General features: G+C 54.1%; 1 protein-coding gene across 2 annotated transcripts; it reads left to right on the top strand.

The window, feature by feature from the left end:
- The first annotated feature begins 23 nt into the window (after nucleotides 1–23).
- On the top strand, nucleotides 24–14,692 carry WNK4 (WNK lysine deficient protein kinase 4). 2 transcript variants are annotated; one of them, XM_081577457.1, is made up of 19 exons: nucleotides 24–698; nucleotides 2,140–2,312; nucleotides 3,072–3,292; nucleotides 3,631–3,788; nucleotides 4,315–4,403; nucleotides 4,486–4,702; nucleotides 6,397–6,661; nucleotides 6,896–7,017; nucleotides 7,242–7,300; nucleotides 7,378–7,495; nucleotides 7,768–7,884; nucleotides 11,596–11,733; nucleotides 12,282–12,336; nucleotides 12,436–13,016; nucleotides 13,102–13,162; nucleotides 13,272–13,680; nucleotides 13,769–13,968; nucleotides 14,136–14,233; nucleotides 14,340–14,692. In XM_081577457.1, the coding sequence occupies exons 1-19, from the start codon at nucleotides 81–83 to the stop codon at nucleotides 14,340–14,342; spliced, it is 3,702 nt and encodes a 1,233-aa protein (XP_081433583.1). In that variant the 5' UTR covers nucleotides 24–80; the 3' UTR covers nucleotides 14,343–14,692. The 2 variants fall into 2 exon arrangements, with proteins under 2 accessions (XP_081433583.1, XP_081433582.1); XM_081577456.1 differs by having other exon boundaries at nucleotides 12,433–13,016.
- Nucleotides 14,693–15,184: the final 492 nt, after the last annotated feature.

Below are 15,184 nucleotides of genomic sequence, written 5' to 3'. Positions count from 1 at the left end.
CCGGGGCTGGGGCCCCAGTAGCTCAGCCGGAGCACTGCGCACCCAGCCAGTCGTCCTGTCAGGCCGCCCGGTCCTTCCTCATGCTGGCACCCCCGGCCCCAGAGACCGAAGTCCCCATGTCCCAGGCGGAGGCTGACCTGCCCTTGCGGCCCCCGCCGCCCCTTGCCGCGGCGGGGCAGCTCCGCCTCGGGCCCCCTCCCCGCCGGGTGCGCCGCTTCTCCGGGAAGGCTGATCCCCGACCGCGCTCTTCCCGTCTCAGCCGCCGCAGCTCAGTCGACTTGGGGCTGCTGAGTTCTTGGTCCCAGCCAGCCTCACCCGTTCCGGAGCCCCCAGATCCGCCGGACTCCGCTGGTTCCGGCCCCGCGATGAGCCCACCGCCCAGCTCCGAAGAGCCCCCTGAGGGCACGTGGACCGCGGGCGCCCCGATGAAGCCTGCAGACTCCGAGCGTTCGGAGCCCGCGGGCTCCACAGGAGGGTCGGGGTCCCGGGAACAGCCGAGGATCACCGAGGCAGCGGCGGCCCGGGAGCGGCGGCGGGAGCAAGAGGACAAAGAGGACACGGAGACCCAGGCTGTGGCAACGTCCCCGGACGGCCGATACCTCAAGTTTGACATCGAGATTGGACGTGGCTCGTTCAAGACGGTGTATCGAGGGCTGGACACTGACACCACGGTGGAGGTGGCCTGGTGTGAGCTGCAGGTGCGGCTGGGCGCCCCCTTGGTGATGCCATGGGATGGGACCTTTGAAGGTCTTGGGATGGGAGACCCAGGGAACAGCAGCAAGGGGGATGTATTTTTCCAGTCAAATGTCTGGACACTTGTCCCACTTGTTCTGTTGATCCATGGACCTGGCTGATTCCAGGCTGTAGAAGGATAAGCTGAGGCAGGTGGTGTGTGGTAGCTCCCCTATGGATTTAAGACTTTATTACTTTACCGGCTCCATCTCAACCCTGAGAGCTGGAAAGAAAGTGAGATGCGAAGTTGGGTAGGGAGCCAGCTCAGACCTGAGGGGTGGCTCACCACTTTCCTGCAGTGGTTACCCACTGTCTTCTCCTCTCCCTTCCCCTTAAGTCCCAAGACCCTCAGTGTGACTCTGATCCTCCTTTTTCCTTGCCCTGGATCTTTGCAGATTAGGAAGCTGGAATGATGGAGGCCAGGAGCTGGGACAGGGTCCGCTCCACTTCCAGAAGATGTAGGGCTATTGTAGCAGGACAGGGCCTTCCCACATCCCTTCTGGAACAGACTCCTGGACTTCCCTATGGCTGGGGGAGGGGGAGACAGGGAGCTCCAGCCCTGGCCTGAGTCCAGTCCTGCTCCTCATCCCACTGCCTACCTGAGCTATCCTCTCCCCAGACCAAAAGCACTGAGCCCCATGGGCTTTAGGGGTATGCTGGCTTGAAGGACCTTCCCATAGTGGGGAAACCCAGTTAAGTCTGAGCTAGCAGCTTTGGATTCTGACTGAGGGGACAGAGCCTGGAGGAAGGGTCCTCCCCTCCAGCCCTGGCACTGAGCGTGCCCCTCTTGCCTGCCAGTGCCACACCCCAGGCTCTAGGCCAGGCCAGGAGAAGCAGCCAAACTAAGGGTGGGAGAAGGTGGAGGAGGGAGATGGGGGAAGGCGAGACAGCTATGGGGCAGGGGGCGGTCTCCTGGCACCTGGTCCTGGATCCCTTCTCTCTTTGTCTGTACCTCCCTCTGCAGCCCTTCTGCCTGGATCTAGCAGTTACCAGTTTCTGAGGCCAATCCCCGTGCCAACCCCAATTCTCTGCCCGCCCGCCTGCCTGCTGCCTGCCCGCTGCCAGCCCCTGGGCGTCCCTTCCCGCCCCATGGCCGGCCTGGGCGGCTACAAAGGCGCTATTGAGTTCAGAGCTCCTGGACCGGGCTGCATAAAAGCTCTTGTGTCCAGGAGGGGGTCCAGGGGGCGGCCCCAGGCCCATAGTGGGCGTGTCCTTGGAGCGGCCCAGGGCGAGCAAACCAGGAACTCGGGGTCTACAATCCTGTTGGTGAATGATCCCACCCACCCAGTCCTGTCCGCTGGCTCCTACCCTCACCGCTCCTCCAAGCCCCGCCACATGTGTCCCCATCCCCCTCTTCGTGGGGGTCCTGGGCCTGAGGTGACCGTGACCCCCGTCCCCTACCCACAGACTCGGAAACTGTCTCGAGCCGAGAGGCAGCGATTCTCAGAGGAGGTGGAGATGCTCAAGGGGCTGCAGCACCCCAACATCGTCCGCTTCTACGACTCCTGGAAGTCGGTGCTGAGGGGCCAGGTTTGCATCGTGCTGGTCACCGAACTCATGACCTCGGGCACGCTCAAGACGTGAGCTCCGCGCCTGCTGGTGGTAGTTGGGAGGACTGGTGGTGGGAGGTCGCCACTGCTTCTGGAGGAGCCCGGCCTCCTCAGACTGTACACGCAGGTCCCAGACTGGGCTCACTCTCTCTCATCCTCGCCTCTTGAGCGTCTGGAGACCTGCAGTGCCCCCTAAAGAGTCCTCCACCATGCTACCTCTCTCCTTTCCAAGCTAGCCTATCTTCCTGCAGCGCACCGGAATCTGGCCTTATCACTTCTCTCCTTAAAACCCCTTCGAATTATCCCACCGCCCTCCGGATAAAGTCCATCCTTTCTAGCGACTGCTCACAAAGTCCTTATAGGATCCAGCTTACGTTCCGGACAAACCAAATTCCCAGCACCTCCTCCCACCCTGCGCCGTCACTTGTCTCCGTGCCTTTAAGCACGCCTTCCCTTCTGACTGCAAGGTCTTCATCTCTTCCCATTTTCACCCTTGAACTTCTACTCATCCTTCAAGACACCACAGAAAAGTTAGTCATCCCTTCCGGCGCTTCCACAGCACCTCGGCGGCGGCCATATCTTGAATTTACTCGTTTTGTAACCTGTCTTCCTGCCACACCCCCGACTGCGTTTCTGTCTGAGGCCGGGCGCGGATCTGTAGTAGAAGAAGCTAGCGGCCGATGCGTGGGCGGGAGTGGGTGGGGCTGCGGGGAGGGGACCTCCCATGGTGGGCTCCCTCCCCATCCTCTGTGTCCCCCGCTATGACCCTGGCTGTGCGCCCTCCCCTAGATACCTGAGGCGGTTCCGCGAGATGAAACCACGAGTCCTTCAGCGCTGGAGCCGCCAAATCCTGCGGGGGCTCCATTTCCTACACTCCCGGGTACCCCCCATCCTGCACCGAGATCTCAAGTGTGACAACGTCTTTATCACCGGCCCTACGGGCTCCGTTAAGATCGGGGACCTGGGCCTGGCCACGCTCAAGCGCGCCTCCTTCGCCAAGAGCGTTATCGGTGCGTCTCTCCAGGAGGATCCTTGCCATTCCTACCCTCCCTCCGCTTCCCCTGTCAGGAGAGAGCCTGGGGACCCCCTCCCCCTAGTAGAGTTAGAAGGTGGTTAGAGTTAGAACCCCTCCACGGAGTTAGAAGACCACGGGGAAGATGAGGAGACTTGTGGCGTGTCCTCTTCCCCACAACCCCCCACCCAACACACACACACACACACACACGACGAGAAGGGGTGGGTCTCTTGCACTCCAGAATTCGCGGGGTTGCCCCCACCCCTACTTGTACTTTCAAGGAGAGGGACGAAGCCAGAAAGGAGGCACTGACGTCTGCTGTGGATCCTTCAGGGACCCCGGAGTTCATGGCCCCAGAGATGTACGAGGAAAAGTACGACGAGGCCGTGGACGTGTACGCGTTTGGCATGTGCATGCTGGAGATGGCGACCTCGGAGTACCCCTACTCAGAGTGTCAGAATGCCGCTCAAATCTACCGCAAGGTCACCTCGGTGAGAGGGAGGAGAGGGAATCACAAGTCCCCCTTCCATTTGCCTGCCCTGGCCACCCCGCGGTCAATGCCCTTTCCCTTAATGAAAACGGGGTAGATACAAAGACGCCCTGGTGAACACTGAAGGTTATTGGATGCACTCACGGCCCCTCCAATACAAGCTGTTTAGAATAACGATGTGTGTAGCGCTCCCTAGAGATTACAGATGATTCAAATCCAATCTCTCATCCGATCCTTTCCGCTGCCCCGCGGGGTGAGCAGGGCAAATGTTCTGCCCTGCATTTTACAAATGAGGACACCGGCTCAGCGAGAGCCTGGTTCAAGGTCGCACTGTCGATAGTGCGTGTGTGTGTGTGGGGGGGTCGGGATGGGGGGACTGGGATTTGAAATTACAACTTCTAAACGCGGACCCGGTGCTTTGGCAACTGCAAGCGCTGCCGCCTCGGGCTGGGGCGGGGTGGGAGGGGGAGGTCAGCAGGGAGCTGGGGCACAGAGAGCGGGAGGCCTCATGCAACCCCATTCACCAGGGCACGAAACCCAACAGCTTCTACAAAGTGAAGATGCCCGAGGTAAAGGAGATCATTGAAGGCTGCATCCGCACGGATAAGAATGAGAGGTGGGTGGAGGGGGCCGGGCGAGGGGGTGTTGGGGGGGGGCGGGTGACGGTGAGGCTCGGCTCACATTGGCGCCGACCTCAGGTTCACCATCCACGATCTTCTGGCTCACGCCTTCTTCCGTGAGGAGCGCGGCGTCCACGTGGAGTTGGCGGAGGAGGACGACGGAGAGAAGCCGGACCTCAAGCTCTGGCTGCGCATGGAAGACGCGCGGCGAGGGGGGCGCCCACGGGACAACCAGGCCATCGAGTTCTTGTTCCAGCTGGGCCGGGACGCGGCCGAGGAGGTGGCTCAGGAGATGGTGAGCGGAGGACAGCATGCCTGCCGCGAAACTGGGCATGTGAGGGGCGTGCGGACGTCAACCGGAGGGGCCAGTGCCTTGCGGGTGTGATGTCTGGGTGGTATGTTGTCTGGGTTGTAGGCTCAACCAAGCCTTCTCCGAGTCTGCTACTAGTGTCTCCCTGCTGCTCTCGCCTTAACGCACCTGCGGGCACACCTAGTGTTCTCCCAAGTCGAAGATTTCCTTTTCCAGCCCTGCGTCCCTCAACCTCCCTGTTTTAACTTCCTCCTGATCCGGTATTCCCGAATTGTCCTTCTCTCCGAGTTATTTATTTTTCCCTTTCTTGTTTCCCCCACCCCATCTTTTTCTTGATTTTGCTTCATGCTCGGAACCGTGCATTTGAGAAAGCCTGTCCGCTCTAGAGTTAAAGTTAAATGCTTCTTTCCACTTCAGCAGGCCCTCCACTACTGGACAGGTTTCCATCAGTCTTGTTTTATACCAGGATACATTCCCATCTTTCTCCTCCACTAGACTACAAGGTCCTGAGGGCAGAGACTATGTGTACTGATCCTTCTGCCCCTGACAGTGCTTAGCACGTGATGGGAGCTCAGTTAATCACCCATATCTTAGAGCCCTTTCATGTGCATCTGATGGTTGTTACCAACCCTTCATAGAGTGATTTTATCTGATTTAATGCTGAGGAAATGAAAGCTCAAAGAAGCTGAATATCTTGTACCAGGTCCCAAGCAAGTAAGTGGCACAACTGACTCAGGTTGTTCAGATTTTGAGTCAGTTCATCCTGCCCCACCTCCTTTACCTGCCCAGCGAAGCTTGTTATTGAAATGAATGAGGATAATGAATAGAAGCTGGTGGACCAGGAGAGGCATGTATGAGAGGCAGAAGATGTGGGGGTGGTTTAGGAAGGTCAGAGGTGGGAAGGGAAAGAGTATGATATTCTTGGTGGAAAAATGCAGTTGAAAGGGTGGGAATTATCTATTGGTGGATCTGGGTCAAGAACCTAAGAATGTGTTTGAAATAAGACAGGAGTCAGTCTCTGTAGCCCAGCTCAAACCTGACCTGAGATTAGGACCTGATCCATTACATACAGAGATTCTTGACTTTGACACTAGTGACATCATTTTTGGGGAGACTGTGCTATGCTGTTGTAGGTTGTTGAGAAGAATCCCTGGCATCAACTTAGTAGATCCCAGTGGGATCACCCCCCAAGCTGTGACAACTAAAAATATCTACAGATATTTTTCTCCACCCCTCTTCCCAGAGCAATTGACTTAGAGTATAACCTTGAACTGGTTACTTACTTTACTTATTTCTAAAATAGGGTTGATAAGACCTATCTCAGAAGGTTGCTGGAAGGATTTAATGATGATATGGTTAAGAGTTGCCAGTTGGATTTCTCTGGTGGTCCAGTGGCTAGGACTCCATGCTCCCAATGCAGGGATTCCGGGTTTGATCCCTGGTCAGGGAACTAGATTCCACATGCTGCAACTGAAGATCTTACCTGCCACAACAAAGATCCAGAGCAGTCAAGTAAATAAATGACTTTTTAAAAAATGCCAGTTGTGGACACTGTGGGTAATCAATATATGTTCCTTTACTTGTGTATCCTAGAGACCTCAAGAAGGTGTCCTAATGGGGCTTTGTTGGGGGACGGTGAATCTCACCTCAAACTGCATTCCTCACCCTTCCAACTTCAGGTGGCCCTGGGCTTAGTGTGTGAAGCTGATTACCAGCCAGTGGCTCGTGCAGTGCGTGAACGGGTTGCTGCCATCCAGCGAAAGCGTGAGAAGCTGCGCAAAGCTAGGGAGTTGGAGGCCCTCCCCCCAGCGCCGGGACCCCCACCAGCAGCTGTCCCCATGACTCCTGGTCCCTCCAGTGCCTTCCCTCCTGAGCCCGAGGAGCCAGAGGCAGACCAGCACCAGCCTTTCCTCTTCCGCCATGCCAGCTATTCATCTACCACCTGTAAGTCACCTCTGGCATTGGGACCCAGGTCCCAGAACCCTTGACCTCTGCCCCCCTACCCAGAAGTTCAGCCCAAGAGCATTGTCACTTACCCAGCCTTCCACATCTAGCCAGGGTTCCTTCTGGGAAAGAACTCTCCCACAGCCCTAGGCCCCCTCCTTGCTCAGGCAGTCCCCTGCTCAGCTATCCCCCCCCTTTGTCTCCCCCTTTTTGATCCCCTCCCTCCCCTACCAGCGGATTGCGAGACTGATGGCTACCTCAGCTCCTCCGGCTTCCTGGATGCCTCAGACCCTGCCCTTCAGCCCCCTAGCGGGGTGCCATCCAGCCCCGCCGAGTCCCATCTCCGCCTGCCCACGGTGAGAGGGGGTCACATGGGGGGGCTCCCAGCCATTCCAAGCCCACGACCTAGCTCTCATCCTGTAAAACCCAACACCATGACCTGGCCCCATGTCCTTGGAAGTCCACCACTCTTGTCCTCATCTTGATTCCCTCTGCCTAGTACCCCAGCACCCTTGATATCGTCTTCCTGGAGCCCAACAGTTATCCTCCCCTGACCTCACGAACCCATATCCTGTTTCAGGCTTTTGCTCTATCCATTCCACGTTCTGGCCCCGGCAGTGACTTTTCCCCTGGAGAGAGGTAAGTTCTGGTCTGAGTGGGGGCTTCAAGGTGAGCTGTGTGGAGCTCTGGGGTCCAGTGTCTTTTCCCTTTTCCAGTTATGCCTCAGATGCAGCATCAGGCCTTAGTGATGTGGGAGAAGGGATGGAACGGATGAGGAGACCCCCAGGGAGAAACCTCCGGCGTAGACCCCGATCCCGGCTTCGAGTCACAAGTGTAAGGAAGGGGCACAGGAGTTCTGGAATAACCTACAGGGCCTGGATGGAACTGTCAGAGGGAGGGGAGTGCAGGCAGCCAGAAAAGGCGGGAAGCACTGTGTTACTGGTACCCAAGAGGCCGCCAGTCATGTTTTCAATACGAGACGTTGGGGGCAGAATCGGCTTCTCTCCGGTTCCAGTCTGGCCACTGTGACTTGGGTGGAGAGGGGTGGGGACACTTGATGAAGACAGAGCTTGACCTCCTCCCCTCTGCTGACTTTGACTCTGAAGGTCTCAGACCAGAATGACAGAGTGGTTGAATGCCAGCTGCAGACGCACAACAGCAAGATGGTGACCTTCCGATTTGATCTGGATGGGGACAGCCCAGAAGAGATTGCAGCTGCCATGGTAAGGAAGAGATGAGGCCACAATCTTAGATCTGAGACAAGAGTCTCTCTCCTGATGTCCCCAGGTGCTGAACTGCACCCCCCCCCCCACCAATCCAACAACAAGGGTTTCAAGCTGGTGGGCCCTCAGTGCAGTGACACTGAAGACTTATCTGCCCTTGTTTGGGAGGAGATTTCTGTTTATCCAGGGAGGTTTGGATCCTCAGCCGGAGCAATTTGAGACTAACACAAGGTGTCCATAAGTGCTGCAGTGAAGTGTACACTAGACACGTGATGCTGTGGCTATAAGGAAAGGATGGGCTGTAAGGAAAGGATCAGCAGCAGAAGAGGAAGGACTCACGCAAGGTCTTGACAGATGGGTCAGAATGGCAGTGAAGAGTGGAAAGGGCGTGTCTAGTGGTGGTATGGCAAAGGAGAGGCATGCGAACAGGGAGTGACTTGAAGTATAGGGCTGGGAGGGCTTCTTGAGGAGACCTTTGTCACTGGAATTAAGGGTTCCTCTTGGAAGCAATAAGATCCTGCTGTAAAGCAAAGAACTATATTCAGTATCCTAGGTAGTAAACCATAATGGAAAAGAATATTAAGAAAAAATGGGTATATATATATATTATATAATCACTTTGCTGTACAGCAGAACTTAACACAACATTGTAAATCAACTATACTTCAATTTAAAAAAAGTTTTGTAGAAGTGAGGTTGGGTATGTAATGTGGGCTTAAGCATGTAATGTGAGCATGTAATGTGTAATGGAGTCTTAAGAGTTAGAGTGTAACACCGTGAGAATAGGTTTTAAGAAGACTGTTCTGTTGTGGGATGTGGGAGAGGGCTGTGGGTAGGGTATCCAGGTGGGAGATGGATGCAAGAAGCCAGATGTGGTCCAAGGAGAGAATGGATTATGGGGGAGGAGGAAGAAGAGAGGTGAATCTGAGGGTTATTTTGGGAAAATAACCTACTGTGTCATCCAGTAATTGATTGACATAGTACAGTGTACATAGAAGATGGTCAGTAAATACTTTATGAGTTGATAAGAGAGGGAGTTAGGGAGAGGGATATCAAGGGTGACCTGTAGCTTGGAGGAACTCATGGGAATAGGCCATCAAAGGAGATAAGAAGTTTTAAAATGAAAGTATGGCTTTGTTTTTTGGAGGGGGTATCACAATGAGCTTGAATGACAGAGGGGCAGGCAAGATAAGATCCTCCATAAGTAAGCAGAATTTGGGTCAGGCAGGACTGGGAGAGAAGTGGATCTGGGAGTCTCAGCACAGAGTTGAGCACGAGAGAAGATGGGCCTGCAAAGCCAGAGGCGTAGAAGAGGATCTTAGTAGATACCCCCAGTTCTGGAACGGGGAGCAGGGATAGGTTATCAAAGGACAGAGACGGAACCTGAGACATAGAAGGAACTCTGGAATATTTTAGTAAACACTGAGGAAGGAGATTGTTTCGAGGAGGCATAGGGTGAGGCCAGAGGCAAGACCACACTGGCTTTTGTCAGGAGGAGGTCTTTGTGAGAGACCAGTTTCAGTGGAGTGGGGGCGGCGGCTGCCAGCCTCTGGGGTGCGGGAGGAAAGGGAATGGGGTAAACGTCAGACTTCAGGAACTCCCTCTAAAGCTGCTTCTCCATCATGTCATTCAGCTTGTTTCCGGGACAAAGACAACAGCACCTGGCATGCAGGCTTATCAACTTCTGTCAAGCCACTCAGCCCTTCAAGAATCTTTCATCCAGCCACACTGGTTTCTGAATGGTCCTCTGAAGAGGCCTACGTGTCTTTTCAGCTTCTGCTTCCATCTCTTCAGGGGTCTCTCTCCCTGGGAGCTTTCTCTATGGGCTTTCAAGCCCAATTCAGATCCCACACAACCAGAGGGACCCAGGGTCCACTGCCTTTTTTCCTTTCCTTACTAGCCCACCTTCCCTTCCTCTGCAGCAGAATTCTCTCAAGACTTTAAATTTGCTTTTTTGCCCCCAAATCGGTAGTGGCTACAGGTGGTTACAGAGTAAGGTCCAAATTCTGGAGCATGGCCTTTAAAATTCACAGCACTCTCAGTTGTACTTCAGTCTTTGCTATTTTGTGAATGTGCCCTTTGCTGCCTCAGAACAGTGCAGAACAGAGGAAAGGATGGAGGTTCACATAAGACCCAAGTTCCAACTTCAGCTCTGTTAGCTACTAATTTGGCAAATTTGGGCAAGTTTCTTAACCTCTCTGAACTTCATCAGTAAAATGCAGGGGATATTACTTATTTTGCAAAGATGTTCTGATGGGCTTCCCTGGTGGCTCAGACGGTAAAGAATCTGCCTGCAGTGCGGGAGACCTGCCTTTGATCCCTGGGTCAGGAAGATCCCCTGGAGAAGCAAATGGCAACCCACTCCAGTATTCTTGCCTGGAGAATTCCATGGACAGAGGAGCCTGGAGGGCTACAGTCCATTGGATAGCAAAGAGTTGGGATGCAATTAAGTGACTAACACTTTTCACTTTTCTGATGTAATATATGAGAAATGATATAGCATGTATGAGAAGTGAAATGACAAAAGTAGGGGAAATGTCCACACGTGGTAGGTCCTCAATAAAGGGTTGCTTTTCTTAGCCATCCTTCAAGGCTCAGCTCTGGAGACATCTCAGCTCCCCTCTGTCTCCTGAAGTGGTATGAACTGCTTTCTTCTTGGAATGGTGTTTTATTTTATTTATTTCTACTTATTTATTTATTTTTGGCCAAGCCATGTGGCAAGTAGGACCAGGGATTGAAACCAGGCCCCCTGCTTTGGGAGCGCAGAGTCTTAACCACTGGACCACCAGGGAAGTCCTGGAATGGCATTTTTAAAAATCATGGTAAAAAACACATAACATAAAGTGTGCCATTTTAACCGTCCTGAAGTGTACGGGTCAGTAATGTAAAGTATATTCATATTGTTGGGCAATAGGTCTCTGGAACCGTTTTATCTTGCCAATCTGAATCTCTACCCATTAAACAGTGGCTCTCCCTTTCCCCCTCCGGGAATAACACTTTTATCTGTACCTCAGTCATAAATGCCTTACCTGCCTTGGGCTGACTTGCAGTCTATCGAGTTATGTATCTGTGTGTCTCTTCCACTAAGATTTTGGGGTTCTTTGGGACCAGGACAGTGTTTCCTGCTTCCTTGTTCCCTCAAAGAATCTAGCCTATGCCTGGCGCATAAAACACTCAGTAAGTGTAGACCTGAATGTTACATTTACCACATATTGCCTTATTTTCACTTAACTCTGTGGAGCTGTGTGTATGTGGATCTGTGTGGCACATTTTACAAGCTGTATGAGAGCAGGAGTTGTGTCCAAAAGCAGGTGAGGCATCAGTGGAAATATAACTCAGGTTTTGGTTTTAGACAGATCTGGGTGCAGATCCCATGATCTTGGGAAGACTGAACTGCACCTCATTGAGCACTGGGTAGCATAACTCTAAAGTAGGGGTGTTCGTGTAGACCACAGTAAGCTGTTGTTGGTGTCAAATGTGACAAGATACGCAAAGATCTGGTATAAACACGCATGCTATGAAGGTTAGCTCCTTTCCTCTAAGCTGTATTTCTCCTTACAACCACACAGTGCCTGGCACACAGTTGATGCTTAGTAAATACTTGTTTTAGATTGATGAGCAGAAGCAGTGGGGTGAAGGGTTGGTTTTTTAAAGAGAGGGACAAATAGAATTAACCGAGCCCCCTTTCCCCTTCCTACTGACCCTCACCAGGTGTATAATGAGTTCATTCTGCCCTCGGAGCGAGCTGGATTCCTCAACCGGATTCGGGAGATTATCCAGCGAGTGGAGACCCTATTGAAGAGAGATACTGGCCCTGTGGAGGCTGCTGAAGACTCTCTGAGTCCCCAGGTCAGACCCCTATGGGCACCTCCGGGGGGATGGGACTCTGCTCCAGGCTTCATTACTCTTTGCCTCCACCAGTCCCCTTGGATCTAACTTGTCTTCATCTCCAGGATCCCAAAACAATGGCTCTTCCCCCATTTGAGAGTCTGATGAAAGCCATGGACTCTTGTTCCAGAAAAATGTGTTCAGTGCATACTTTTAACTCAGTATTTTGACATAATTTCAGACCTACAGAGAAGTTGCAATAGTTGTACAAAGAACTCCTAGGTGCTCTGTCTAGATTTGCTGGTAGTGTTTTGTTACATGAGCTTTAGCCTTCTCCCTTCATCTCTCCCCATCCACATGTGTGTGCATGCATTCTTTTTTTGGAACCATTTAAGTAAGTTGCAGATGTCATGCCCCTTTACCACTAGATATTTCTTGAAAACACTTTTGAATCCCTTGAAACTCATCTGTGGACTCATAGAGGCTCATGAGTCCTGGCTTAAGAAGCCCAGCCTGAAACCTTCCATCTAAGACTCAGCTCTTCCCACTGTGACATTTCTCTCTTTCAGGAGGAGCCAGCACCACTGCCTGCTCTCCCAGGGTCCCCCCCAGACCCATCCAGGGGTATGTACTACATTGTGTCCCTATTCATCCCACCCCTGGGGTTGCTCCATAGGAATGGAGGACTGGAATCTCAACCTCCCCTCTCTCCCTTCCCAGCAGAGCTCCAGAGCAGCACCTCCCTGGAGCAGAGATGCTGGGCAGCTTTCTCCGCCTCGACATCTCCTGGAACCCCCTTGTCTCCTGGAAACTCCTTTTCTCCTGGAACCCCTGTTTTCCCAAGTCCCATCCTTCCCATCACTTCTCCCCCGTGTCATCTCAGCCCCTCCTCATTCTCCCCCGTTTCTCCTCAGATCTCCTCAAATCTCTCTCCACACCCACCAAGCTGCCCACTTCCATTCTCCCCCAGTGCACCCCAGTTTCCAGTCCCATCTGCTCAGTTTCCACAGAGTTCTCTCCTCCCCGATTGTTTCCAGGTCACTCTCGCTCCTCCCTCCTTTCCCCCCTGCCCCTCTGCTTGTCCCCTCCCCTCCACCACCGCAGCCCCTCTCCTCTCTCTGGCTAGTGCCTTCTCTCTGGCTGTGATGACCATGGCTCAGTCCCTGCTGTCCCCATCCCCTGGGCTCCTGTCCCAGTCTCCTCCAGCTCCTCCTGGTCCCCTCCCTAGCCTGCCCCCTCCCACTCCCTGCACTCCTTGTGGCCAGGAGCGGCCTTCATCTCAGACAGCTGAGACGGAGAGTGAGGTGAGTAGGAAACCAAGAGGGATGATTGGGGGAGAGGGGGATTCATTCTGGATCATTTCTCTACTCACAGACCCACACTTTATAGGCCTCTCCGAATCTTGGTCGGCCACTCCCGGGTGAAGCCAGATTGGCGCCCATCTCGGAAGGTGAGACCTTTGACCACTGACCCTCCCCTGCCCATCATTCTCAGTGACTTTATTTCCTACCACTGATTTCTCTTCCTTCTTCCATGATGCCTTCTTTGTCTTGCTACAGAGGGAAAGCCTCAGCTTGTTGGGCGCTTCCAAGTGACTTCATCCAAGGAGCCAGCTGAACCTCTTCCCCTGCAGCTGGCATCCCCAACTCCCTCTAGCTCCCCGAAGCCTCCAACCCCTCAGCTGACCTCAGAGAGCTCGGACACGGAGGACAGTGCTGCAGCCAGGCCAGAGGCCAGGGAGGCTCTGGCTGAAAGTGACCGTGCAGCCGAGGGCCTAGGGGCTGGAGCTGAAGAGGAAGGGGACGATGGGCAAGAACCCCAAGTAGGGGGCAGCCCTCCACCCCTGAGCCATCCCAACCCAGTGTGGATGAGCTACTCCTACAGCAGCCTGTGTCTGAGCAGTGAGGAGTCAGAGAGCAGTGGGGAGGACGAGGAATTCTGGGCTGAGCTGCAGAATCTTCGGCAGAAGTGAGTCTGGGGAGAATGGCGGTCAGGAGGTGGACTTGCCAGAGCCAAGTGTTGGGCCAGCCCTCTCACGGCCCTGGTGTGTCCTCAGGCACTTGTCAGAGGTGGAGGCACTACAGACACTGCAGAAACAGGAAATCGAGGACTTGTACAGCAGGCTTGGGAAGCAGCCCCCGCCAGGGATCGTGGCCCCCGCTGCTATGCTGTCCAGCCGCCAGCGCCGCCTCTCCAAGGGCAGCTTCCCCACTTCACGGCGCAATAGCCTGCAGCGTTCTGAGCCCCTGGGCCCTGGTGAGACAGAAGTCACCAGCTCCCATGGTTCCAGAGTCCCCTCCCTAGTGATCTGACTTTCTTTCAGGCCCTGGGGGTCTGCCCCTTGGTGTGGGGGCACTAGCCCCCCACTTTTCCCTGTGGCCCCTTCCCTCATTCAGTGCTCTCCCTCCCCATCCTGCACCCAGGCATCATGCGAAGGAACTCCCTGAGTGGCAGCAGCACCGGCTCCCAGGAGCAGCGGGCAAGCAAGGGGGTGACATTCGCCGGGGATGTTGGCAGGATGGTGAGGGCGGGCCCAAAGGAGGGAGAGCCCAGGGAATGGTAACTGGCTTCAGCTTCATCCTCCTCCAGCTCTGGAGGTTCCTTAGTACTTCTTCTTTTTCCTCCAGTGAATTCTGAACAGAAGCCATGTGTCTCACCCATACCCGGGCCCACCATGGGGCTTATGCCCTTAGAATCTGCTGACCAACACAACTCTCCAAGGAAGACCTCAGCACTGAGGGAGTAGGAGGCCGGACGGGCATGGACAGTGCTGCTCCCTAGAAGGAAGAGCCAAATATGTGGGAACTGTTTGCTGTGTGTAGAAGGTGTACGTTCTGTAAATCCTCATCCTTGCCACCTCTCCAGCCAAGAGAGAACCACTGAACAGTCCCACCCGAGTCCAGATGCTTCTAGAAGGCACACTCCTAGTTGGGCAGGAGGGAGATTTAGTAGCAGCCAATAAAAATTCTGGAACCTAGAACCTGGCGAATCTGTATGGATCTTAGAAATGGGGCAAAGTTCTGTGGGGGAACTTCCCTGGTGGTCTGGTGGTTAAGGACCCACCTCTCAGTGCAGGGGACATGGGTTCCATCCCGTCAGAGAAGATTCCACATGCCACAGGGCAACTAAGCCCATGTACCACAACCACTGAGCCTGCACGCCCTAGAGCCTGTGCTGTGCAGAGAGAAGCCACTGCAATAAGAAGCCCACGTACCACAGCAAAGAGCAGTGCCTGCTTGCTGCAACTAGAGAAAACCCACGAGTAGCAATGAAGAACCAGCACAGCCAAAAAAGCTTTGTAGTAGGGTAAGGCAGGGGAGGATTTAGAAAGAATTCCCTTCTCACAATGGGAGGCAGGGGTGGAACCCAGCCTTCCGGCTTCCTGCCAGCAGTTCATGAAGAAACTGCAAGGTCAATAATCCACCTGACCAAGCTAAGATTCCATGCAGACTCCACCTTAGGCCTACACAAG

Source organism: Giraffa tippelskirchi, chromosome 3 (assembly GCF_054371585.1).
Source record: "Giraffa tippelskirchi isolate mGirTip1 chromosome 3, T2T-mGirTip1v1.2.pri, whole genome shotgun sequence".
NCBI lineage: Eukaryota > Metazoa > Chordata > Mammalia > Artiodactyla > Giraffidae > Giraffa > Giraffa tippelskirchi.
The sequence above is the reverse complement of the archived record's forward strand: the minus strand, read 5'-3'. Positions and strand labels throughout refer to the sequence as shown.